General features: G+C 40.7%; 1 protein-coding gene across 2 annotated transcripts; it reads right to left on the bottom strand.

The window, feature by feature from the left end:
• Nucleotides 1-855: 855 nt before the first annotated feature.
• On the bottom strand, nt 856-25,375 carry LOC121858203. 2 transcript variants are annotated; one of them, XM_042354420.1, is made up of 4 exons: nt 24,994-25,375; nt 7,098-9,634; nt 1,430-1,580; nt 856-1,186 (listed from the first exon to the last, which is right to left on the bottom strand). In XM_042354420.1, the coding sequence occupies exons 2-3, from the start codon at nt 9,264-9,266 to the stop codon at nt 1,485-1,487; spliced, it is 2,265 nt and encodes a 754-aa protein (XP_042210354.1). In that variant the 5' UTR covers nt 9,267-9,634; nt 24,994-25,375; the 3' UTR covers nt 856-1,186; nt 1,430-1,484. The 2 variants fall into 2 exon arrangements, with proteins under 2 accessions (XP_042210354.1, XP_042210355.1); XM_042354421.1 differs by lacking the exon at nt 1,430-1,580.
• Nucleotides 25,376-26,747: the final 1,372 nt, after the last annotated feature.

The following is a 26,747-nucleotide window of genomic DNA, read 5'->3' as shown; positions in this document are numbered from 1 at the left end:
AAAATAAAGAAAAGATGCCTTTATGATTTTCTTTCACAGAAAATCTTGAATAATGTAAAATGTTAAATTATTAAATCAAACCACTTTTCATCTAATCAACATTTATTAGCATTCATAATCTTGCAACATGGTTAATATCCTTTATATAGTTTATTTCTAAAAACTTCTGATATTTCTTATAACAGGAACATAGAATGTTTGATCTCAAAGCTGATGTTAAGCCTACATATAACAGAATTGTCTGAAGTTCTCTCCATATAATCGTGTGATGGGGTTTCATATCTCACAAACCCTCGATATAATGGACTTTCATCTTTATAGACTTCATTAGATGGTTTCACATCAAACGGACCCTTGTTATAATGGAATTTCATCTCTATATAGCTCGTTAAATGGATGTTTCACATCCAACGGAGAAAGTTAGGTTCTATTTTGTCTTTAACTGAACGTAGTGAAGATAGGCTGTGAACAGAATACGAAGACGTACGGAGAACAACTTATGTGAACTTTCAATACAGAGAGGAAGGTTAGTTGTTTAATTTGAAGTTGATACTGTATAACAAGTTCATCAGTTTTTCAGACAATCATTACAGGAAGTCAAATCACAACCTTTGGTAAATCGACAAATAGTGCTAGTTTACCATGACTAAAGTGTAACAGTTTTATCCATTCTACGGTATGATTAGATTTTTAAATGCATTATTTTCTCAATTGTTAATTAAAAATAATTGTTTACACATAGCTTATGACAAACTCTACGTCGAATAGTATATATATATATATATATATATATATATATATATATATATATATATATATATATATATATATATATATATATATATATATATATATATATATATATATATATTGGCAAGAAATTCCAATTGATGCTAATTTGATTAGAATAAATACTTATAATTTCGTAATAAAAATCTCATACATAATGCTAAACTATATAATTGAGTCAGATTATTGTCCTTCCATAAACAAAGTAAGATACTTATACAATTAATATATTAGTAATACATGCATATAGTGTATACTAATGGAGGCCAAATCTCTGAAGTTAACTATATTCATATATATCTAAATTTATATATGAATCACGAGACCGACAGACAAACTCTCCAACACTTTAATTGTTCATCTGCTTCATACACTGATGTGTCTCCCAGCGTCATGTCTGAAAAATAAACCAGTGTTAATAAAGGAAGATATGACATCTATTATTTAAGTCTTACCTGTCGGTACTTCTTTTGGATAATTTACATAAAATTCATCATTCACAGATATAGTGCAGATGGTAAATACTTCAAGTATTAGTATAGATGGTAAGAAATGCTTAGTCCAGTAATTAATTTTTTGACACTAAGAAAATATTCCTTCAATTATGGGACGTTTACAAATATTTTGGGAGTGAACTGACCAATAAATCTGGAATACTGTACACTAGGCAAAGCAGGTACAGGCGGAGGTAGACATCAGAAGTAACGGAGGCCAATTGTGTCACATTTAACAATATCGAGTTCATCTTGCAGAGACAGTGGTGTGGAGTCTTTATTGTTTTTTAAATTGTTCTGTAAAAAAAAAAATGTGCAGTGATATCTATATATTCAGGCTCAAGGTACAGTGTATATAATGTTAGAAGGATGGAACGAATCCTGCTCAGACGGATGAACGAATGACTGGGGCGTCCTTATATGATATCAAGGTTAAGTTTGAATATTATGTCAATAACATTTGTAAGGTACGGTATATGGTTATATGATATATATTTAATACCGGCGTATATAAGGGTTCCGGACAATGAATGTACTGAGAGTGGCAGAGCACAGGAAGCGTTGCTGCCTTGACCTCAAAGCCTAGATTCAAGCAGCCTGGTCCTGCCCCGGGTGCTGGAAGTTGCTGATTGACTCATACACCATCACCACCTCGGCTGCTCCTTCCTGCCGAGGTGCTGAAGGATGGGGAGTTAAATATACTCCCCATCACCCTCTCCCCACCCTCTCTCAGTGCACATTAACACCTTCTGCTCACATAGTTTCGCAATCATCGTGACTAACACATACAAGGTCAACACAACAGACATACTAAGACACTTATGGCTGATGGCTATAGGTGGTGACAAACTGCCTGACGGACTTTCTAGTTGATGACTATGTCGCTGATATACTGGCTAACTGTCTCACTGGCTGACAAACTGGCTGATAGCCTGGTGTCTGACAGTCTAGCTGACTAGTTGGTTGGGTGGCGGGCTATAAGGCAAGTATCACAAACCTTATAATGTGGTGCTTCTGCGTGCACGTACGGTGTGTGTGTATGTGTTTCACTGTACAGAACACCCCTTACCATCACTATACACCCCTTACCATCACCATACCACCCCTTACCATCACTATACACCCCTTACCATCACCATACCACCCCTTACCATCACCATACCACCCCTTACCATCACTATAACACCCCTTACCATCACCATACCACCCCTTACCATCACTATACACCCTTACCATCACCATACCACCTTACCATCACTATACACCCCTTATCACCCATACCACCCCTACCATCACTATACACCTTACCATCACCATACCACCCCTTACCATCACTATACACCCTTATCATCACCATACCATACCATCACCATACCATCACCATACATCATACACCCCTTACCATCACCATACCACCCCTTACCATCACTATACACCCCTTATCATCACCATACCACCCCTTACCATCACTATAACACCCCTTACCATCACCATACCACCCCTTACCATCACTATACACCCCTTACCTTCACTATGCACCCCTTACCTTTACTATACCACCCCCTACCTTCACTATACACCTCTTACCATCACTATAACACCCCTTACCATCACTATACACCCCTTACCATCACTATACACCCTTACCTTCACTATACACTATCACACGTCTCGTCTTCACTATAATACCGGGAATTCAACTGTATATACTTGTCGTCTTCAGTGACAGGTTCAGCTCGCCACACCGGCTCCACAACCCGCTGGGGAGAAAGGCACCAGATGGTCTCATAACACAGTCAAGCTACACTCATCCTCAGCTTATGTAGGTCATGTCTCTCTACCTCTCTCACTCTCCCTCCCTACCTACCCCTCTCTCCCTCCCTCCGTCCCTCTTTCGTTACCGCTTTTTCTCCCTTCCCCCCCCCGTCTGTCTATCTCCTTCCATCTCTCCCTACCTACCCCTCTCTCTCCCTTCCTCCTTCCCTCCCTGTCTGCATGAACGTATGTCTCTCAGATTCATGACTTATGGCTTCCTTATGTGTAAAATACGTGCAAAGTGTAACAATGTGTGTCAATAATGATGGAAGTGAAGTATTGCAGGAGGGAAGTAACAGGCAAGGTGCAGGCAGCGTTGAGGGCTCACGAGCGGTGATAACTAACGGTGTTGACCAGGGAAGACTCAGTGCAGGTTTGGGAGAGTACGGATGGTTTTTATTACATTTAATTTAGGTTAACTGTACTCAAATAGCCTATCTCATTGATCTGAGTGCAGGCAATTGTGAGTACATGGTGTAAATACAAGGATCTTAGGGATATTATTATAACAAGTACAGACTTCATAAAGCTATTAATTATAAGCAATAAATAGGTAAATGTTCTTCAAAATTCAAGTTGGTAGAAACAAAAGTAAGTAAGAACAAGCAGAGAGTTCAGTCAGCTGTCTTGTTGTAAGTTGCTGATAACGGCACTGGTCGTCACGCCTCGTGATAGTCGTGGTTGAGGACGGGAATAGCGGAGGACTTGGTGGCAGGTGGTGAGGTGCCTCCGTCAGCTGAGGGAGGGACACACACACACACACACGGGCGCGGTAGAGGATCTTTATGTTGGATGAGAAGCGATTTAACATAGGTGTAACCGAGGTACAGTACAGTCCGTTCACCTCTCCTGAAACACGAACCCCTGAGCGATTCAGACTCGTGAATCCGAAGCATTTATGGACAGAATAATGTATCAGTCTACTGCTTAGGGTATGACTACAAGAGGCTTAGTGGACACTACAGAAGGTTAGATACAAAATTAAGTTGATGGGGAAGAGATGAAAAAAAATGGCTTGTTAATCAGGAACTTCAATGCGTCAGTAAATAGTGATCAAATGACTACTAATATAACTCGCTACCTTTTGACGTTGTATTTAACTGTATATAATAAATCAGACGATGAATATTAGTCTTTGTTCTCGTGTAAACGAAAAATACGGGTTTGGGCAATTTCAGATTTTTTTAATGTCCGGAAGATCATTCATGTATACTAAAAAGAGTAATGTGTAGATTTTTTTTAAATTTCTGAACTAATTAAAAAATTCATGATTCACAAGAAAAATATAAATATTATCAATAGTTTTTTATTGGAGGAAAAAATCTGCAACATTACAGCTTTGTATTTGATTAAACTTGTAAATTTTAAATCGATCTTGTAATTAAGTTAAAAAAACAGCCTTTTTAAGTAACTTCTCGAGGAACTTTTTAAATAACTTCACAGCTTGATAGAGTGTAACAGTGAAAAGCCAACATATGGTCGACCAGCACTGTAATAATAACCTGGACTATGATGGTGTGTGTGTGTGTGTGTGTGTGTGTGTGTGTGTGTGTGTGTGTGTGTGTGTGTGTGTGTGTGTGTGTGTAAAAATCTACTGGTTGAGGAATCAGATTTCAGATTTATTCCAACCAACTCGGGGACTAGTTCATTGTGCACTCTTTACATCCTGTGCAAGATGAAGCACGGAAGCATTACAACACCCAACTGGGAAGTATACGGAGTTCATGTTGACTGGTTGAAGGTTTCAGTGGAGAGGTGAGCTGCGTGACCTGACAGGCTACATATCCTTGCTCCAGTCCAGGTCACACAACTAATGACTCACTATCCTGGCCTCACGTTATGGACTTCTAGGGTCAAATGAGTCTCTTTGTTATATTATATAAGTACACGAATATATCCCTTATGATTTGTATTATAGTAGTTATATTATTTAAACGTTAATGATGAACTGCGGAAAGTTTATGGACCCGTGTTGGCTCGTGAAACTTGTAATCTTGAAGACATTTATAGACTTTTTGAAACATAATGGTTTCTCTTAGATCTCCAATAACTTCCTTATGTACATTCCGATTAAAATTAACAAATCGACAACTAATTTATTTGATGTAATTCACCTTAGACAACACCAGTGCAGCAGCTCTTCATATCATAAACAAAAAACAAACATGTTCTTTGAGTCAATTCAGGTGTCCACGTATTATACTTTACAACAAACACATCTAGGGAAAGATTTACAAACATTAAAGCTATTGTAGGTAGCGTAAATAGTCCTCATAATCATTATATAACTTTTAAATGACAGATTTCAAAAGAATAAATTGAAATATGTAACTTAAATCACATCTTTGAATAGAGGAAAGATTTTATTCTCGAGACAACGAACATAGACGTCACTCAACCAGGAAAATGTTTATATGTGAACAGTCATGCATGTTAACGAGGGTCACTAAGTGCGTGTGTGTGTATGTGTGTATGTATGTGTGTATGTGCATTTTCCTTTCTTAATCACGGTCCAGTGCACAGCCTCGGGTGGAACAAGTACCTGCTCGACAACGTTCTCTCACTGCGTCACGTCCCTAAATGGTGATGCGTCATATATGTAAATAAGAATCACAACTTGACGAGTTGTCCTGACACTTTAATTACATCATACTATTAACCTACTAGTTCGTTTAGAATCCCAAGTATAGTCTGGAGTTTATTATTAATCACATAATTCCTACGTGATCAACAAATTCCTGTCAATGTGTTTTAAGGTTCCAGCAACCGAGGGTTTAAGTATCCTACACATGCTTCCGAATCTTTATACCATAATGAGGTGTTGCGATATGACTTCTAATGCCATAAATCCCTGCGATCGGATCATGCCTATCATTTAAGACGTCCAAGCTAGGTCTTAGGGGAAGTAATGTCCCTTCCTGGTTTCAAGTGAATTCGTTTGGGCCTTAATTTGCTAACGCCTTCGCCCGTAGGGAGGACACGGATATGACGACACATTACTTGTAGGAATTTTTTTTTTATTGTTTACAGTACTTGTAGATAATTAAGTGAATGTCGTACTTGTAGATAACTTAATGTATCTTGTACTTGTAGTCGTGTACGTTTAGATGATTAAATGTTACATAAATAAACAAAATTTCTTCCTCTGAAGTAGTGTAGGAAGTCTGAAACACACAGCAGGATGTGACGACCTTGAGGACGCTATTCCTGTTCTCTGTGTCCGAATCGCTTGGTAGAATTAGCAGCTAGGAGTGGCGAACACCATGCGAACGAGGTGACAGTTGCCAAATACTTCAACCAGTCTCGACAATCTTATGTAGAAAGGCAAGCTATGTAAAACATATATATGGATTACTTAACAAGCGTAGAGAGACACAAAGGTTAGGGATTAAGTCTAAGGTAAAGGAAGATCGTCATCAGCTCTACAAGTCATGATCAAGCAAAACGAATAACAAAGTCACTCAGGAATTCAATGTTTTGGGTCGTGTTTTGTTATATTATTTTCTTTTAAATCCACAATTAATTTCCTCACTCCGACATATTAATGTGAAATATTTATCTGTCTCTTAAGGTTTATTCAGTTTTAGACAAATGAGGAGAGAAGGAAGGAAGTAGAGAAATGGTGAAGAAAGTGAAGATTTTGAGGAGGACTTGGCGTGGTGACCGACTTGTAACTTATGTTAGTTATGTTAAGGCTAGAAGGTTGCCTCGGAAGGTCAGTGGGGTGACCGGGAAATGCACGTCTGACTCATATCATTGTTTTGATGGATTTAACGGTCGGATGAGCGCCATGAGTCAGCAAGTGTTTGGTTCAGCACGCGACCTATCACCTTAAAACTCCTCTTGTCAGGTTTTTCATAACTGTTAATTATATTTTCCCTAAAAAAGATAACTCTGGGTATTACACAAAATAAGGCATACAAGTAAGTACTATAGAAAGTGTTATAATTTCTACAAGACTTAAAGAGAATAGAAAGTTTAACAAATGGGAGAACTTACTCTGGTGGCGTCAGGGTGAACACCGACACTGTCAGGTGAACATTTGCCTAATGACGACAACATGTCAGTTCTAACAATGTCTAGCCGACCAGGGTCCAGGGCTGGCACGTGACTCCTACAGAATACTCGGGTGTCCTGAGAGTCTATAGGACTCCTGAAGAAGGTCTTGAGAGCGAGTCTAACCCCACACTTGTGGCATTTGAAGCAGGAACTATGGTAGACGAGTCTAAGGGTGGGTTCTGTCCGCTCCTGGAGGTAGACAGGCTCGCCGCACCGAACACAGGGAGGGTCGAAGAGTGAGCATCGTGGCCGAGGCCTTATCACTATCTCTGGAGCCTCCATGTTGAGGGTGGCAATCTTGTCGAGGATGGCCTGGTCACTGGGAGTCACTGGCTGATGGGCCGGGGTTACCATGTCCGTGTCTATGACGGATTCCTGCTTCATGCTGTTACTCCGGATGAGGAAGGAGAATCTCTTGGTGGGCATATTGGTCGTTGTTGACGTTTGGAGGTTTGTGCTTTCATTGTAGATTTGTGTGTCACCTTCGCTTAGTTTGTTCCAATGCTGTTTGTACTTTGGTTCTTCATCTACAATTCTAATGATCTGTGATTCAGCCACTCTCTGTCTGTTGGTGTAGTGTTTACGAGGAGAGGTGTTAGTGCCCACCGGGGAGGGGGCAGCGAGAGAGGGCGCCAGGGTACACATTAGCGACGAAACACACGAGGGACTGGTCACACAGCCGTGCGGCGCCCGCAGCTGCTCAGCCCAGACTGGCCCTCGCATTGTAAGCTGGCAAAGCTCCGGCTTGCCAGACTCGTGACTGAGAGAGCTGCCCCAGCCCCACGAGGGAGGCAAGAGAGGAGGCGCAACACCAAGGAAGCTTTGAACACCTCCTGGATCTGCAGCTTCGTTGGCTACCCACAATTCTTCGTCCTCCTTTTCCCTCTGATCGCGACAAGGGATATAACTATAGACAATACTCTCCTCCCCGTTACTGCTGCTATCTGAGGCGTGACGCAGCCGGCACAGCAACTCGCGGAGCTCACACCTCCGCGAGGCGCCTCCCGTCTCCAACGATATAATGTTTCTCGCATTTTCTCTAATGGGTTGAAGAATCTGGTGGTCGATGGTGCAGCTGGCGTGAGTTGCGGTACTGTCTTCACCATCAGGCAAGCACTCACTCTCCCCTACCCAGGATAATGAGTCCGGTTCGCTTGCACCTGATGTGGTGCTTTCAGGGTCGTGATGATTAATAGCTCTTAGAATTCCTTGTACTTCTTCGTCCGATTCTTGACTCGACCAATTATGTCGAGACGCATCTGAATCTTCGCCGGTGCTTTCATTCTCGTTCTCCGTCACTGTGTAGGCGCTGGAAAAGGATGTTGGTGTAGAACCTCTGTCGCCCTCCAGTTCTAGAGTGGCTTGTTTGGGTAAGAGAGATGGTGGAGGAATGACTCTCCACTTAAGGGTCACTGCTTTATTAGATGAGTTATCATTTTCTCCTGGCGTGTTATTCAGCAGAGAAAATGTTTTGGGATCCTCATGGGTTGTTGTCCCTCGTGTAATAGTGGTTCCGTTCTCTTCAGCTGCGGCAGTAATGTGTAACAGAACTCGGTTGTTCAGTTTCTGCTCCTCTATGATAGTGATGGTCGTGGCGTGGTGTGGCACAGGTCTTACACCCACCTCAATGGTGCTGCTCAACCCAGAGTCTGATTCTGATAATGACGAGACTGATGACGTGAGTGAAGAGTCTGATTCATCGTCCGAGGAATCTTGTTGTTGGCAGGTTGGATCAGATACCATAAATACCGCTCCAGATACACCAACGTTCTGGTCAATGATGCTTGACTTCCTGACGAGTCTTCTTGACATATGAATCTCTGGAATTTCACATTCTTCAACAGGAGTTGGGTGACCTCTTGCCTCCACTGTGTTGCCCTTACCTTGCTGCTGTAATTCTGTAAGGTTAACATATACTGCTTCATGTTTGTGGTTTGTCTGTGGTATCGGACATCTGATGTGATGATCTTGGTGAAGTGTTCCCAGTCTCTCTTGTCTCTGGCTCACTCTGTGTTGAGCGACAGCCTCGGGGCCACGTCTCAGGTGTGCCTCCTCGTCATAGGTCTTAAGGTGAGACTCGTGCACCTCCACCACCGTCACGTGCGACATTTTGACGCTCGTGTTACGTTTGTATTATTTTAATGAGTTTCATCAGTTCATGTCATTATCGTCAATGACTAAATTGTGCTTCTACGATGTGCAATTCTAGTTGAAGTAGCGCAAACAGCAGTAACAACATCACTGGCAGGCATAGGACGTCCTTTTATTATTATACCGCAAGGAACTAAGACTGAATATATTTTGAGTATCAGGATGACTCAAAATTATGCCAGTAACTTTGGGAAACAATTCCGTGAAGACATAATGGGTTGGTAGTGTGAGACGCGTGCCAGGTGCTGGGAGGGTGAGGCAGCCTCTCTGTTGGTAACTGTGGGAGTCTGGAAGTCGTCTTGAGTGTTGGATCAAGGTCTTGGACTCTGCAACGAGAGATAAAACAACAAATTAAGATGTAAACAAGTAGATGTTCTGTGTGGAGAGAGAGAGTCGTTAGGAAGTGAGAATGAAATGTGGAGAAAGAAATTAGTGAGAATGACAAACCAGATTATAAGGGTAAATAAAATGTGCCCAGTAGCCACTATGTGCACGCCCAGTAGACACCTTGTGCACGCCCAGTAGCTATCATGTGCAACCACTAAAAAATAAACATTAGTATGGTCTACCAAACACACTGGAGCGCAGAAGCAAAAATATTACCAACAAACATTTTACTCTGGCTGACCACTAGAGTGTAAGGTACCAGCAACGTATCTGAACCAGTTATTATTTATGTGACCACGAAACATTAATTAAAATACGAGACATAATTACTAAAATTAATAATGCACGAGTGTATAAGACATGTTCTTAGTGGAAACCTACAGTGTTTGTCAAGCGTCGCCAGAGAGTAGACCGTTTTTGTCCTGTTAGTCATTTACTTACACACGAGGAAACTGTCGTGTCACTGCAATTCATTCGTTCATTTACTAAGAAATTTCACCTTAATTTAATACATTTATTCATTCACATCGAACACTTTGAATAAAATATTTGTTTGTTCTGATGACTTATTCACGTGAACCGGATGTACACTTTCTCAAATTTCAGTATAGAGAAAGTGGCGGTCCTTTTACCACTGTTCACTATAGATGAGGGATGAATTAACTTTTTGTAATGAATGACGTCACTACACCAATCCATCCTGACCATTTTTTTTGTGTGGGATCAAGTGACCTTTCCACCATTGGGCAACAGAGCGGAAGCCCAAGATTAATAATAGCAAACTAAAGTCAGTTTTTAGAAGACAGAAAGAAGTTGTTTAGATCTACTGCAGGAATCTGTTGTTCACATCCTTGAAATCCGTTGTTCAGATCTTTGTTGTTTAGATTCCTTAAACCGACCACGGCATTAAAGAATTACTGCGTCTTACTACTATACAAAGCTGTGGCGCAGGACGTGTTCAATATTAAACAATATAATTAGGACGTGTTAAATATTAAACAATATTACATTAGGTTTGTTTTGTAGTCAAGCTAAGATCATATCATTCCGTCATTATTATGTTAATATTATTATATAACCATTTTAAAGCTGTTTATTATAATAGTATTACGTTTGATAGTTTGTTCTATAATTGGTATTAATTTGTGAGTTTGTCTCGTTCCTATAAGTACATTTCGTTTATTATAAGCTGATATTCGGTACGTATTGTATGGGTGAAGATAAGATAACTATATAGTCACACAATAAATTATAGTCTCATGATCATGGACAACAACGAGACATGAGGCACAACAGCGAGACAAGACGAGACAACAGCGAGACAAGACGAGACAACAGCGAGACAAGATGAGACATCAGTGAGACAAGACGAGACATCAGTGAGACAAGACGAGACATCAGTGAGACAAGGAGAAGCATCAGTGTCCTGGTTAAAGTAATACTCGCCCGTTGTTCGTCCGCCAAGACTGGTTGGTCTAGTTCTCATATCAATTAAAGTTATTCAGTACACCTCATATAAGAAGTTCCTTTCATTGTTATGTATACAAATATAATATAATGCTATAATTAACACAATTTAACACTAAAATAACATCTGGTAAGTAAACTCTACATTAAATACTGCACAGACAATTACAATGAGAGAGATTACTGGAACGAGTGATAACCAGTGTCTACTACTGGTCAGACTGGGTGGACCGTGTGCCCAAACCTGACGGAGGAACCTGGTACTCACTCAACAGGTCTAGGAGTAGGAAAATGCGTTTCTTTATCTTAGAGAATCATTGAATTACTCTCAAAATTTATCCTGTATATGGACTATAAGCGATCACAACAACAAGCTTATTTATAGTTATACCGGTACAGCACAAATCAATCCACCCTTAGGATATTGTGTTATTTGTAGATATGTGTGAGTTGTTGAGTTAATTCTACTATGTATTACTCCTCAATGCCCTATATATGTTTTATTTTTATTTTAAGTCGCTGATGTATATTTTAGATGTATAATTCAATTCTTCGTGTGATATGTTTTATGCCACTGTACCATAAAAAGCCTATATAAAAAGTCAAATGAAATAAATGGAAGGAAAGGAGATTTTTTTTTTTGCTCTGCATGCACTAGACCCATCTGTAGAACAAGGAAGAAAGAAGAAACGAAAGAACAGTAGGCCATAGTGATCTATCATAGTTACCAATCTAAAAATATTAAAAAATTACGTTTTCTTCTAAAATAATTTTACAGAAAACGACTCTGTCAATCACTTTACAGCCTAAACAAATGAAATAATCTTAAAACATTCAATATCCTCGTTGCCACTTGTAATTTTTTTTTGTGAGTGCTGGTTCTGGACTGCAGTATTCCAGCTGAAGTATCAATACACCTTTGTAATTCTTATTACGGATGAACCATATGGGTAAGAATTAAATCTTCATAACAATCTAATTAATCTACGAGTATTATCAAGGTTCATCGTTTCACAATGGTCCGAAAACCTGTTTGATTATTAACAAACATCTAGATTCTAGACTCTTACTCACACCTAGTTACAAACAGAGATGCTCTCATTATGTTAGAGCATGTGGTACGGTTCTTTACTGTTAATATATCATTGAATCTTTGTATACACCTCAATGTCTGAATAATTTCATGCCATCGGCAAATATTTACATGGGTGGGTGAACTGCCTCCGAGACGTCGAATACAACGAAAATGACGAAGATCAGTTTGATAATGATGACCATGACGAAGATGACAGATGGGATAAAAAGATGATTATGGGTTAAACTGTCGTGTCCGTCGCGTGTTACTGTTATTTCATCCTACCGCTCAGTAGTGTTGAGTCAGGACAAGAAATGGGCTTTGTTTTCTGCCCGTACCACCTTAACACAAAACCTTAATAACTCACTCAGGTAACACGCAAACTGTTGTTCTCCTGTTACCTTTCTCTAAATGGTTACAACACATCCTCTTGACACGTTGTTACTTCTCTCTCACTGTCACAACAATATATCTCCCTCACAGTACTATTGTCACACCCATAAGGTGATTTATATACAGTACCGTACTTGTATTTCTCGATTCAACAGCAAATTTAATCTTCCGCCAAAATTTCACCATTAAGCACCAAGATCGCCTGAGAGTGAGTGGAGTACAGGTATATATAATAATTATCTTTGTAATATCTTATGAAAAACAGAGCCAACACACAACCTCACTCTGCTCAAGATAATTACACCAAAAAGACGAGAATTGAGAAGCAACAATTTTCGCAACCCTTTACTGTGACCGCGGAGTGTAAACGATGGGAAAAGGTGACATGTATATAATTAGAGAAGGAATGAGTAAGATGAGTTATCGGTTGGGGGACATGTTCTGTTGTGGTAGAAGCATCATGTTGTAAGTAAGAGGCATTATGTTAGATATGAGGTAGGGCAGGGTGGAGGGAGGGGTACTAGGCAGGGTGGAGGCGTCCTGGGCAGGGGGTAATCCTTGTCTCGTTAATATATAGACAATCTTACATTACTTGACATGTATAAAGATATTCTGTATCTTTCTGGTTTCGTTGTATAATTCATAATCAGTGAAATCTTGTATTTTGTTTTATTTTGTAATGTTTCAGTATGTCAATAGTTAAAAATACTTTTCTGAGTAAGGTTCGATGCTTCACACGACTTTGAGAATGTCTCTGACCTAATCTCAAGTTCAACTAGTTTGAGTATTTTCGTTCTGGTGTTTGTGCTGGCCGGTGTGGTGTCTGAGTCCTCCGTCCTGAGCCCTGTCTGTGCCGCTGAGGAGTCGTGGCCGAGGTTTGGGTGACTAGTGTGTATACCCCAGGGGAGGTGCTCATGTCTGAAGGTGGTGTGTGTAAAGAATGGCTCCCGTGTTGTGGCTGGTGGGGGAGGACACCGCGACTTCTGACAGTGACGGCCATGATAGGCAGCAGCATAGTAGACCATTCTCCTTCAGTAAGTGTTATAAGGAAATTGTTAATGTATTTCACTATTTACTGGGTTAATATTATGGAAACATTGGCTTACGAGGCTAAATCGTATGCCAGTAAGGCGAGGTTAAGATAAGGTACCTGTGTTACGTATATCTAGTTACGGGGAAACAATCGTAGGAGTCATTCAGGTGTGGACCCTCGACACTGTCCAGGTGAATGACTTGCAAGGTTGCGTAGTAAGTTTTCTTAATGCGTGACGTCTTCTCTCACCACGACATGCCTCTTACCTCACTTATGAATGATGTAGGTGGTAGTGTCCGATATAGAGACAAGTATCGTTATATATGTGTCAAGAAGCAACAGTATCTTATGTTACGTAAAACAAGTCACAACACTAAACTGATTTGTGTTTAGCATAATAATAAAAATTGATAATTGATATAACATAAAAGTTCAATTTTTAATATTAGTTTTTTGGTAGTTACGACTATTTATGGTGAAAGATATAATGTGATTTAACTTAATTAGATTGTTAGTGAAAGTAATAAGAGTTAGACTAATTACTCCTCTCAAGGGGTAACGTGCCTAATGTGTTTGGGTCTAGTATTAATACTTGTTGGTTTGGGGGTTATAAATATACTGTATATTTTTTTAATTCTCCCTCTCCTTCCTAATCTAGCCTCTTCTCTCTTTCTCCCTCCTCCTCCTTTATTTTCCTCTTCTTTCGCCCTCTTCTTATCCTTCTCTTACGCGTGTTTTTCGACCATGACTGATCTGAGTAGAAAGTGACACACAATATAGACAACAACAGATGTTATCACGGGGGAAAGTAGTAGAGAATTATCGTAACCACAGAGCATGCTCGGGCTGACTCATATTACCCATAGTGCAGGAAGCAACCTGAACCACGAGCCCCGAGATACAGACTCATGAATCCGATACCTTTAGTGATAGATTAATGTATTTGTCTTCGGGTTCACGAATCTGAATCTCTTAGGGTTCGTGGATCAGGAGGAGAGGCGAACGGAGTTTAGCAGTTGAGTGTACAGGAGACAGCACCATACGTGATCACCACACAGAAACAACGACCAAACTTTTAATTCAATTTTACGCTTAGTTGATAGATTCATAAAACTTACCGTAAATAATGATGATATTACTCATTAGGAAGCAGGAACCTGAACCAACTATAAATGAGAGAGAAGGATTATTCCGTGTTTTTAGTAAAGAAACAGTGAATTGATAAAGTTATATTACAACATGTGCATAATATAGCAGCTGGGGTGAAAGTTATATATTATCTATGTAAAATGTAGGATAATGTTATATTCCACAGTCGTCTATTTTTACTTTCACGTATCGATCCACCCATGAGGACAACACCGCTGACTCATACCTTCAATTATTGCATATAACTCATTCACACCGCCACCACTACTTCCCATATATACATAACTTCCGCGATAGAGATTTTTGACAGCCTTGATTTAACTATTTCGTGTTTATGGTATAGTTAGTACTTTTCTCTAAGGCCTAATATAATTTTATCAATCTTTATCATATACTTTGAGGGTATGAGGTGGTCCAGTTAAGTGAGGTGTGGATATAGCACACTGTCGAGTAATCATTGTCTCCGGTACACAAGGAAACAATGCGGGCGACATTACACTAGATTGTCTTTCCTTCTTCAGTTGTAAATTTGTGGTATTGATTCACAGCCGAGTCAACTTCTATACATTTGGCGTTACAGAGCACACACACACACACACACACACACACAAAAAGGTCTGGTGTATACATAAAAACATAATTACAAACATTTACACATACACAGAAAACATGCGAGTATATCCTGCCAGACAAAACCTGCCAGTTAGCTTCACCCAGCTATACCGAGGCAGTCTACCGCCAGCATTAAGTATAATACTCTACATTAAACGTAAATCAAGAGACCATTACTGACGTCTATAACAAGTAAACATTTGGTGCATCGGGAGAAACAATTATCGCTCGCCCTGAATATTTCTGTGAGTAGAGAGTCAAGGGCTCATTCGTCCTCCTCCCAACCACCCTCCACCCACCTTCCACCCTCCACCCACCCTTATCAACCTTCCCCCACAGTTTCCCTCCTGCTCGTTCACTCCTCCCTCTTCCTTCTTTCCATCTTTCCCTCCTTGTTTCCTTGCCTACGGAGGAGCCGCGGGCCCGTGCTGGGGAGAGACTTTTCATCTTTCTAGGGCAACAGTGAACCACCACCACTACCACTACTTGGCTCATTGTTTGTGTGGCCGCGATCTATTTTCTCTGGTGTATAAACATCTGTGATTTTATGAACTATTTTTATCCTGGAATGTTTAGTCTGGAGATACATTCGGCCATGTTCAGTCACCCACAAAAGTCCTGTCGCGTCTTCTTCTGAACAACGAACCCGAGATTCAGACTGGTGAACCCGTATAGACACTGATGCATAATTATGTCCATAAACGCTTCGGATTCACGAGTCTGAACCTCAAGGTTCGTGGAGCAGAAGGAGAGGCGACAGGACTTTAGTGGGTGACTGTACCTTATGACCTACTAAAATACTTGCAGCTCCAGGCTATTGTGTGTAAAGCGACAGTTTTGGCGGATAGGATCGAGAGGTTTGTTGTTTTCGCTCCATTTGTTTATATTTTAAAGGATCTTGGTCCATTACACAACTACTGGCACTTATTGAGTGTATCCGACCTGTGCGTGGTGATCAAAGAGACGGTGAAGTACTGTACATTTAGCTGAAGTTTGGTGTAATATTATACTGCATAGGCTGCGTATAGGCTGTGCATAGGCTCTGGTAGACAAGAAGCAATTGTTCCCCCGTCGTCACTGGTACAGACAGCCTCTGGTACTGGATAACACAGACTTACACATCACAGCCTTCCACTTGTCTTTTGTGGTGAGAGGGAGGGAAGAGAGGGAAGGAAAGAGAGGTTAGGTGAGAGGGAGGGAAGAGGGTTAGGTTAGGTTAAGTTCTTCGTAATATATCTTGAGTTGAAAATATATATTGTACATCTCAGTTTGGCTTCATGCTCAATAAAAACACTATTATCAGCATCTTAACATTACCTACATTCTTCACCTGAGTGCCTGGCCTACTGCCCTGTCTCTCACTCTGTTGTCTTCATTCTCACATTCTTCTTAACCTTCTCATTCTTATTTCTAGGTTATCCTCTGTTATCACCCTCTCCTTCCTTCTTTTCGCTCGTTCTTTCACTATTTCTTTCTTTCCATCAACATTCACGTTTTAGCGATATGGAATGAATTTTTCATAATACAATATTGACTGAGATTATAACTCAGTAATTTATCGATAAAATAAATAAAATAAACCTACAATGAATAGGTCAATTTAGTGTATTCTTTGGCAGTTTGTTCTTACCGACGACGCTTTAAAATTACCTTGAGAAAACAGTCAAGGTAAGGTGCTTTAATTAGCATGTAGAGTATAGGAGTTTCTCAAGTGTACCGAGTTGGCCACCGAAGCGCTCACTAACTTCCTGTCCTACTCTGCTTTAGTACTTAGCCTCGGGACGATGGTCTCCCTATAACTTGCTGCTACTTTTATCATTAACTAAGTAATGAGAAAAGTTTCATTTTGTTACTTTTATTAACTTTGAGGTAGACGTAACTGTACCTGGCCTCTTAAGTGACATTATTAATGAGAAAGTTACGTATCTTAATGTAAGACTTACTCAGTACACCATTGATAAGAAAAATTTAAGTATATATTCGTATGTTGACGGGTTAGGAACAGAGTGGATACAGAACAGTTAATACTTAAACAATTGTGTATTAAAAAGAAACAGTGTGGCCGGAACTGCACTCTACCGCCCTCACTTCCCCAGTTGTAAAGTGAGGTACACCCTATCACAACTGGGTGCTGGAGTGTGTTCGTGAGGGAGGGAGTCAAAGTATTACAATAAGTAGAGACGCTGCTTATGACTTCCTCACTTAAGCTACACCAAAAAGATGGTCACCAAAGTTATGTCGAAATTACAGTGCAACTCAGTCTTATTGCAGGAGAAAATGATGTAGTCTAAGTCTCTTTAAACATCGGTCACAGGGCGTTGTGTGATGATCATCTTGGAGACGCTGTTGTGTAGTGATTCTTGTGGTCACGCGAGGCACCAGTCATGTCGTCACCTGTGAGGAAATGTCTTCTGTCATTTTGTTCGGAAGGAAATGGATTTCCTGGTGAAGATTTAGTGATTTTCTCACGAACTCTTGTGTTTTGTAATGATGTGTGAGAGGATGGTACACATATATGTACACACCCATACTCACACGAGTATACATTATTCAATATAATTCGTAATGTTTATAACAAATACCGACAATCGTGAACAATAACACACAACTCTCCCATTGGTATGAATGTCAGTGTGTGCGTCACTCACAGGCCACCACGCACCTCCTCCTGCGGCTCTTACAGGAAGTTCTTCCCCGCGGCGACGCCCTTCCCCTCCTCTAACACGTAAGTCATCAATATTTAATAGCACTCACTAGCACCCTCATCACCGCGGCCATCCTGGGGGGCCTTGTGTTGGGTAACGTTGTCAGATGAGGGTGGGTCTGGGAGTGTTAGGGTGGGTTGGGTTAGGTTAGGTTAGATAATAAGTGGTTTAGGCCCTAACACCAGGTCTTTAAGTGTATAGGGGCAAATTTACAATGTTTCTAGGGTTAAGGGAGAAAAAGTCTAGAGGATCACTGAGCAATAAGTCCCGCCCTGTCTGCTTCACTGGTGTCCACACCCAACATGACCTCCTCTTCTCTCCCACTTTCACTCTTATTCTTCCCTGATGACCGAACCCTTGAACACCGATCCTCAAGAGTCATCTTATAGGTTTTAATTGTTTATTATTTGGTAACCTATAATTTAACACTAAACCTGGACAGGCTACAGGTAATAATAATTATACCAGGTGATGACATACACCACAGGTACAGGTAGTTGTTGGGTCTGGCTGCTGCAACAGTTATACAATGGAATTTGGATTACAGAAAATATCCCCGAAGACTGGCAGAAGACAGTCATTATATCGCTACACAGAGAAGAAACCAACTCGATTGTTGGAGTTACAAAGCTTTTGTTGAATCAGAGATGTAAGAGATTTGGGGGAATCATCCTGGGAGATAGAATCAGGAGAACGGAAGGGTTGTGGTGTAAGACCGAGGCGGGTGTATCTAAGAGGCTTCACAGTGGATCACATCCTCCTGGAACTAACGGTGGCCAGAGTAATGGATGGCTGGGATGTTAAAGCGGCGAGGAGTCGTTGCAAAATATCCAGTCTTGAGTTTGCGGATAACATTACCTTGTGGGTAGAAACCAGTGATCAGCAAAATAAAACAACAGTTTGAGTATGAGGGAAGCATGAGGTAAAGACTCCCCATTAACTCACCAATAACTATAACTCAATGATGAGGAGACAACAACACAAGAGGAGGTTGGGTCTGGCAGCCGCTGTTGTATCGGAACTCTGGTGAACAATTATGTCAACACAAACTATTATCGGACCCGAAAATTTCAGTGAAAGTGGGTGCCATTAGGGGCAGTTTGGATGCACCACAATACAAGATGAGCCCCTGGTTCACGTAGAGACGAGCACTGCCTCAACCACCTTCACTTCCCCAACCGTAAAATTAGATAATTATCACTGCTGGGTGGAGTGTGGTAGCGAACCAGCGACCCTTAAGACAGGAGGTGACAGTTGTATTCACTCAGCCTCCGCACCCTACCTCGGTATTATTATATAACTATGAAACAGTCAGAGAAGATGACAAACATTAGGAAGATGTTGGGGGGAGTAAAGGCGGAAGAGACAGAGGGACTTAAAGACAGAAGACCCCAGGGAGGTTACTGTAGGGGGAGGAACTGGAACAACGAGACAGTGTGGAGACTGGTGAACAACAGGACTCTCGCCAACATACACACTACCTGCACGTTAAATGAACTAAACACCACAGCACACTCGATAGTTCCCAAGAATCATCCTCGAGAAATCTTTTAAAGTTATTCTCGATATATACATATGATGACCACTTATGAATATCACTGAGGACTACCTTTAAGAATTACTCGTGAGGGCTACACTAGGTAAACGTTCACAAGAGAGTGGGAAGAAGAGGTTATAGGGTCGTGAAGAACGGTGAAGGGAGGGATCGTGACCTGGGGGTGAAGGGGTCGCTGCCGTGGTTGTGCTCAGTTTCTGTTGACAATTATAGAGCGCTCTGCCATCTGTAGAAGGAAACCGGTTGAAAGTCTCAGAACTAATGATGGTTACAGCCTGTGTATGTGTATATTATGTAAGCAGTGTTTCTACTTAGTAAACAGCCTGAAAGTAAAGTGATGTAGGTATATACTTGAGTGAATGTGTGTTTTGTTTTGTCCAGGTATGAGTTATATGCACTATGCATTCTTGATATGACACACACACACAGGTTGTAGAGTGTCAAGGCGGAGATAGATTCTTGAAAATAGCCTACATTAAGGTGGCCCGTTGCTGTAGTGAAAGAGGACAACATCCACACCGGGCAAATATATGTTTGTGGAAGCCGGCGATACTCTGTGTGTGTGTGTGTGTGTGTTCATCTAAGCAACAATGTCTTTCCAGCAAAGACTAAAATTAAAGTGTCGCCTCCAGGCTTGACCTCCACAACCCTCCATTCTTTTCCTCACCTCCCGCCCCTCCTCTCCCCCCCACCTCCCCCCACCTTTGCTCCTTGCCCTTCCCCCTCTACAGTAGTCTCCCTGCACCTCTTACTTCTTCCCTGTACCTCATCCTATCTCGCCTTACATCCCTTGCCCTACATCCCTGTTTGCTCTATCCCTCACTCCGCTCCTTCTTCCCCTCACTTCCTTCCCCTCCACATCCTCCCCCCTCCCGTTGCCTCAGGGAACACACAACTTTCAGATTTCTTAAGTGGCTCGCTGGTGTAATCCTCAGGGTCCGTGTCAGCCTCACCCTGGTAAACCTTACTCGTTAACTTCATAAATAATATCTATCATCTCTATAACTAAGCACCTCCACAACCATTTATAAATCTTTAAAACTATTCTAATTATACATCTATAATATCTTCATAGCTACAGTATATTAACAATACAAAAGCTGATAGTTGTATAGAATTTGATTTGACTGAGGTACTTTAGTTCACAAGGTCACCCAGCGCCGCCTGCCGTCACCACTGTTCAAGCTCCACAAACAATACCTCACACTTCCTCTCCTTCCGTTCTTTTAATGTCATCTCCCTCCCCCCTACACTAGTTACTTACTTCATCGTTATCATAGACTAGTTCTCCTTCGTCCGTTCATATACCTTAAGTTACACTTTTGTCAAGACATGTATAGTAAAATATACTGTATACTAGCTACTGTCAATATGGGCGTGGCTGACACTCTCTACTGACTATTGTTATTGTTATTATTATTGTTGTTGTTGTTGTTATTATCATTATTTTTATTATTATTATTATTATTATTGTTATTATTATTATTATTATTATTATTATTATTATTATTATTATTATTATTATTATTATTATTATTATTATTATTATTATTATTATTATTATTATTATTATTATTATTATTATTATTATTATTATTATTATTATTACATTGACTTCACCATTATCGTACATTGACGTCACCTTGAACTTACTTGAGTGAGTTTCCCCACAGATAAACACACACACACACACACACACACACATGATCAGGCCAACGCCCATAATTTCATAATGAGATTTCATGTTAAATAATTAACAAACTAAGTGACAAAATTATTCTCTAATGAATTAGTTACCAAACGAAATAGTAGGTTAGGTATCAGTGGTCATGAAGTCAACAGCTCAATAAAGTATGACCTTTGACCTCCCAGAACTGTACTGGTGCCTTAATGTTATAGAGTAAACATTTAACCTTAGGGGACGAGGTGAAAATGTGTCCCAAAGGCTTGGTGACCAGTTAGGAGCTGGACGGAGGCTGTGGTACAGGTGAGCGTGGCGAAGGCGAACCTCTCACCACGACACACTCACCACCACACACTCTCACCACCACACACTCACCATCACACACTCACCATCACACACTCTCACCACCACACACCACGCGCTCACCACGCTCTCACCACCACACACGAGTCATCCTTGACAAAAGTAGTAAATATCAGTTTATCTTGTAATGGTCTCTCTGACATTGGTAGTATGACACCATTACCGTTATTTACCATGGTTAAGTGACACACCAGCGTTACTTTCCACCGTAAATGTCGAGTTCCGATGTCTCTTGTCAAGTGACCACAACTCAATGTCGTTTTACTATGACCATTGTCATTTTCTTGCTGTCTGGTATTTTCTCGTGATGATTGTTATATTCTGAACCAAATTCAAGATACCTCAGACTCTCAACTGGCTCAGCCGTGTTAATATTGTTATTATTATCCACTCTGTATATGTGTTTTTCTGGCTAAATAAACTGTGTCAATGTCAATACTACCAATGTTAGCCTTTCCCAGTGTTTGTGCTATTATTGTTATGTCCGACACATTCTCCCGAGATAAGTTGTGGAGGTACAGTCACCCACTAAAGTCTTGTCGCCTCTCCTCCTGATCCACGAACCCCGAGATTCAGAACTTGTGAATCCGAAGCATTTATGGACAGAATAGTGCATCAGTGTCTACTATACCTCGGGTTACGAGCCTCAATGTCAGGGTATGTGGAAGAACAGGACAGGTGAAAGGACTTTTGTGCGTGATTGTACACTACATTACAGGTGCTGCGGCTGCATTGGGTTAGGTTAGGTATATGTACTTAGTAAAAACAGATATGGGAGCATAGGTTTGTTAATACAGCGTTATATATTCCACGACACAAACCTCTGCCGCGAGAAATCCTTCGACTTGAAGACATGATTACTATGCACATCTCCCCGACGTGTGGTAAAGGCTGATAAGCAGTTACACAGCCACGATTACTGTCTTTATTACACAAGACGCGCCGTCCAATATGCGACCAGTGCCTGATCTTAAGAGGATATTTTTAAGGCTAGTGGGAGTGAAGATAGACACAGCTGATATGACATGTACGAACCTGTTGTCTTCAGTACTTGTTATGGGAAAAAGGTCACTGTCATTTTAAACATGTGAAGGAATATATCCTCAGTAACGTGATGGAAGAAGGCAAGCAAATGTATCCTTTTAGCAAGACTGATTAATTGATCGTAGTAATAACGTCCCAGGCACCGCAACAGCTTAGGTCATATGCCGCCGACCTTTCAGCAAGAGATATATTTGTCATATTTTGATTCACAGTCCAAGAAAGTGTCACGGAAGGCCTAAAGTCCCCTGCAGGGCTTAACACATTTCTCATGCTCGTTTCCTTGTCTCGTTGTACTTCTCTCATATTTCTTCCCATATGCGTCACTGCTGCTTATTTCTCAGCTTGTCCCTCAGTGGCATATCCGAGTATCCACTACAATTTCTCATCTCGGTTCTCACCATTAACTCCTCCTCTCTCCTCTTCAGTAACCATGTCTCTTTTCCATTCACCTCAGCCTAACCTTCCACGTCATCATCGGATTTTACAAGGAATGAAGAGCTTGTACTCTACAAACTCACTTCGCTAAGTACATATCTATCATATCTTCAGCCATGATGAAGTGAACTGAGGATAATTCCCTTAGCTTTCCGCTCACTAAAAATTTAACGACCATTTATGAACTACAGGAGAGGCCATTACCTATATGATGTAACTAAACCATTAAAAGGTTACGAGACCATGAATAGGGTGTGTCTCTCAGTTGCCACACACCGTTCTGGCCAACCGGGAGTTTAACCATAGACCTTACCTGAGATCTGTACTAATTACTACAAGGGAAAATTATACACGTGTACAATATGTCCAAATCTTCTTCTGCTTCTATGACATCACTCTGACATCACTCGACGCCATAGATTGATTTAATGACTCGACAACATATATTCAAGGTTCTGTGGTCAAAAATAACATCCTGGCCTGCCCAGTGTGTATCCAATCTTTTCGAAGGTGTTGAAGGTGTTGATTATATCCCCAGGTCTCGTGTTGAAAATATCCCTAAGTCTCGTGGTGAAGGTGATGATAATATCCCCAGGTCTCGTGGTGTCTATGACGAGACCTACGAGACCTTCTTAAACGAGATGTGTTGGGGTGAAAAGATAACATGGTATCTCTAGGTTTTGGAGTTGCCGATTAATAAATAAAGATCATTAACGGGCCCAGTGATGCTCTTAAGATTATTCTGGTGTGTGAGAAGGTAAAGGTTAATGAGGGGGAGGGAAGGGGGATGAAGAGAGAGGGGGGTAATTAGTGTCCCCGCTGCCTCCAAGTTGAGTCATTTAGTCTTATAAACTGTCAACACGGTGACCCCAGGACCTGCCACACAGTCTGGTAATGTTAACTCGTCTACACATTATTTAAAGTGTACTTAAAACATTCTTAAAGTTGTAATTATTTACTAATCTTCACTACATGTTTCGCCATTGTTGAATTTTATCGTAAGTTACCATGTCTCCGCGTAATTACTGTCAAACATTACTCTTAAATATTATAGAATTAAGTGATCATTCCTACGGCGTATAAATTGTCCATTTAGCTGTAAATAAACAACTAACGTTACAGTTGTGGAAAGTGAAAGCGATCAATTGCAGTGTCTGCCATACTGCTTCCTTGTACTGTTCTGTATGCCGAATAAAGGTTGATGTAAATTACACTAAATCCACACGATGCCTCATCGGTACTGTACCTCCTACGACCATAAGAACTACGCTTCAGTAAGTTTTATATGACGCTTACATCTACACCTCAGTTATTTGTTGTCGACACTCGCCTTGTACAATATGTGGAATACTATCACCAGACATCTTATCTTACTTTGTTTTTTAATAAGTTTCTTTCACTATTAAAGTTTTGGAATATCTTCAGATGAGGAAAAAATTATTTGAATATACAACTAATAATTGGGTTTAACCTCTTCACTCCGGGGACGCCACTTTAAGGTTTTATTTTCTAACGCCAGACGATTTTATTCAGCACAGAGGCGACACCGTACACATGGGGTCAAGGATTATTGTGGGTGGTAGTGCGAGTGTGTGGTTATAACTAATTGTGCCGTAAGTAACACACTCTTGGAACATTTAATAACACTGGCGGGATCGAATGTAATATAAGTCTAATGATATTAACTGAGAAAAAATTAGGATTACGAAAAGTAGTTAAAGATAATGTACATAAACTTGAGCACTGTAACTAATGCTTGAGTAAAAGTGAACCATATATTTACCTCTACAGAAGCAGCAGTAATACTTCTCCTCGTTATTGTCCAGAAGTAGATGAAGCTCTGGTGACACACACTCAATGTCACATTACATATAAGTAATAATAACAAGTTTCTGATGCAAGATATTAATAAATTTCCGAGTTAATATATTTTTGCTGGATATCTTTGGTTTCAGAAACAAAATATATCGGTGATTATTGTGGGCTAAATTATCGAGCCACAGTCCGCTAAGACATCTTCCACTCCACCAGACAGCACACCGGCGTCTGTATCTGAGGATGTGTGTCAAGACCGCCTGTACAGGGAGCCGTCACTCCACACTGCTCATCCGCCCTCCGTTGTCTGTCAGGGAGGACCAGTGACTGACTCACTCACGCCATCACTGCTACTGAGCTGCGGCCACAGCCAGTGAATGTCTCGGTGTGTATGTCTGCAAAGCAAACGCGCGTGTGTGTGTGTGTGTGTGTGTGTGTGTTTTCCAGCCAAAAGAGTGTGTAAATATGATGGCAGGGTCGTGTGTGCTTGTGTATGTGTGGTGGTGTGAGTATGCTCTTTAATACGTATGTTCCGGTACATGAATATGAGCTGGATAATCGGTATGCTGTGGTAGGTGGTGTGTGTTGTGGTAGGTGGTGTGTGTTGTGGTAGGTGGTGTGTGTTGTGGTAGGTGGTGTGTGTTGTGGTAGGTGGTGTGTGTTGTGGTGGGTGTGTGGTTGTGGTGTGTTGGTGTGTGCTGTGGTAGGTGGTGTGTGTTGTGGTAGGTGGTGTGTGTTGTGGTAGGTGGTGTGTGTTGTGGTAGGTGGTGTGTGTTGTGGTAGGTGGTGTGTGTTGTGGTAGTGTGTGTGTGGTGGTGTAGTGTGTGTTGTGGTGGAAGTGTGTGTTGTGGTAGGTAGTGTGTGTTGTGGTAGGTAGTGTGTGTTGTGGTAGGAAGTGTGTGTTGTGGTAGGTGGTGTGTGTTGTGGTAGGTGGTGTGTGTTGTGGTGTGTGTTGTGGTAGGTAGTGTGTGTTGTGGTAGGTAGTGTGTGTTGTGGTAGCGTCGTCGTGAACTCTCTCCCTTAATACAGTAGTTTACCATTAAATACTGGTGCTTTGTAATGTTAATCTGTAAAAGAAAACTAATTTTAATGATGGTCAACTCTTGTATAGGTACAGGGAGTCATTATTTGCTGATTGTCACTTACTTGTTTTGTTAGTCACAAGGCGAGGAGGAGTTCCTGTACAAGATGAATGACGACAGTTTTGCCCAAAGTAACCTAAAGTTTATCGAATAATTACGAAATAATTGCTATTTTTTATATAAAAATTCTGACCCAGAGGTAAATGAAGACCAAATTTATTGTTGTGATACTGGATTTATTGTAATAAAAACTGGATAGGCTAGTGCAGGACTAATGTATGTCCACGTTCGTTATCATATTACCACAGTATGAAGCCAGAATATATATACTGTATCCTCTTATCACAATATACCTAAGACAAACACAGAGAGAGATACAGTATCTCTCATAACATTCTTTTTTATCGTTGTCAGACTCGTGAACCCGAAGCAGTAGATTCATACATTATTCTATCCATAAATGCTGAATATTTAATGTGGCTTTTTGTGGATTGTGAATGATAATAACGTAACAGAAAAGCATTTACTTTTTTTAACAACTATTACCTAACACTACAGCAGAATTTAACACTTTTGCCACCAGAAGTTTAACTGCTACATCATAATTATGAGGTATTCTTGGACAACTACCTAGGCCATA

Source organism: Homarus americanus, unplaced genomic scaffold (assembly GCF_018991925.1).
Source record: "Homarus americanus isolate GMGI-L3 unplaced genomic scaffold, GMGI_Hamer_2.0 scaffold57980, whole genome shotgun sequence".
Classification (NCBI taxonomy): domain Eukaryota; kingdom Metazoa; phylum Arthropoda; class Malacostraca; order Decapoda; family Nephropidae; genus Homarus; species Homarus americanus.
The sequence above is the reverse complement of the archived record's forward strand: the minus strand, read 5'-3'. Positions and strand labels throughout refer to the sequence as shown.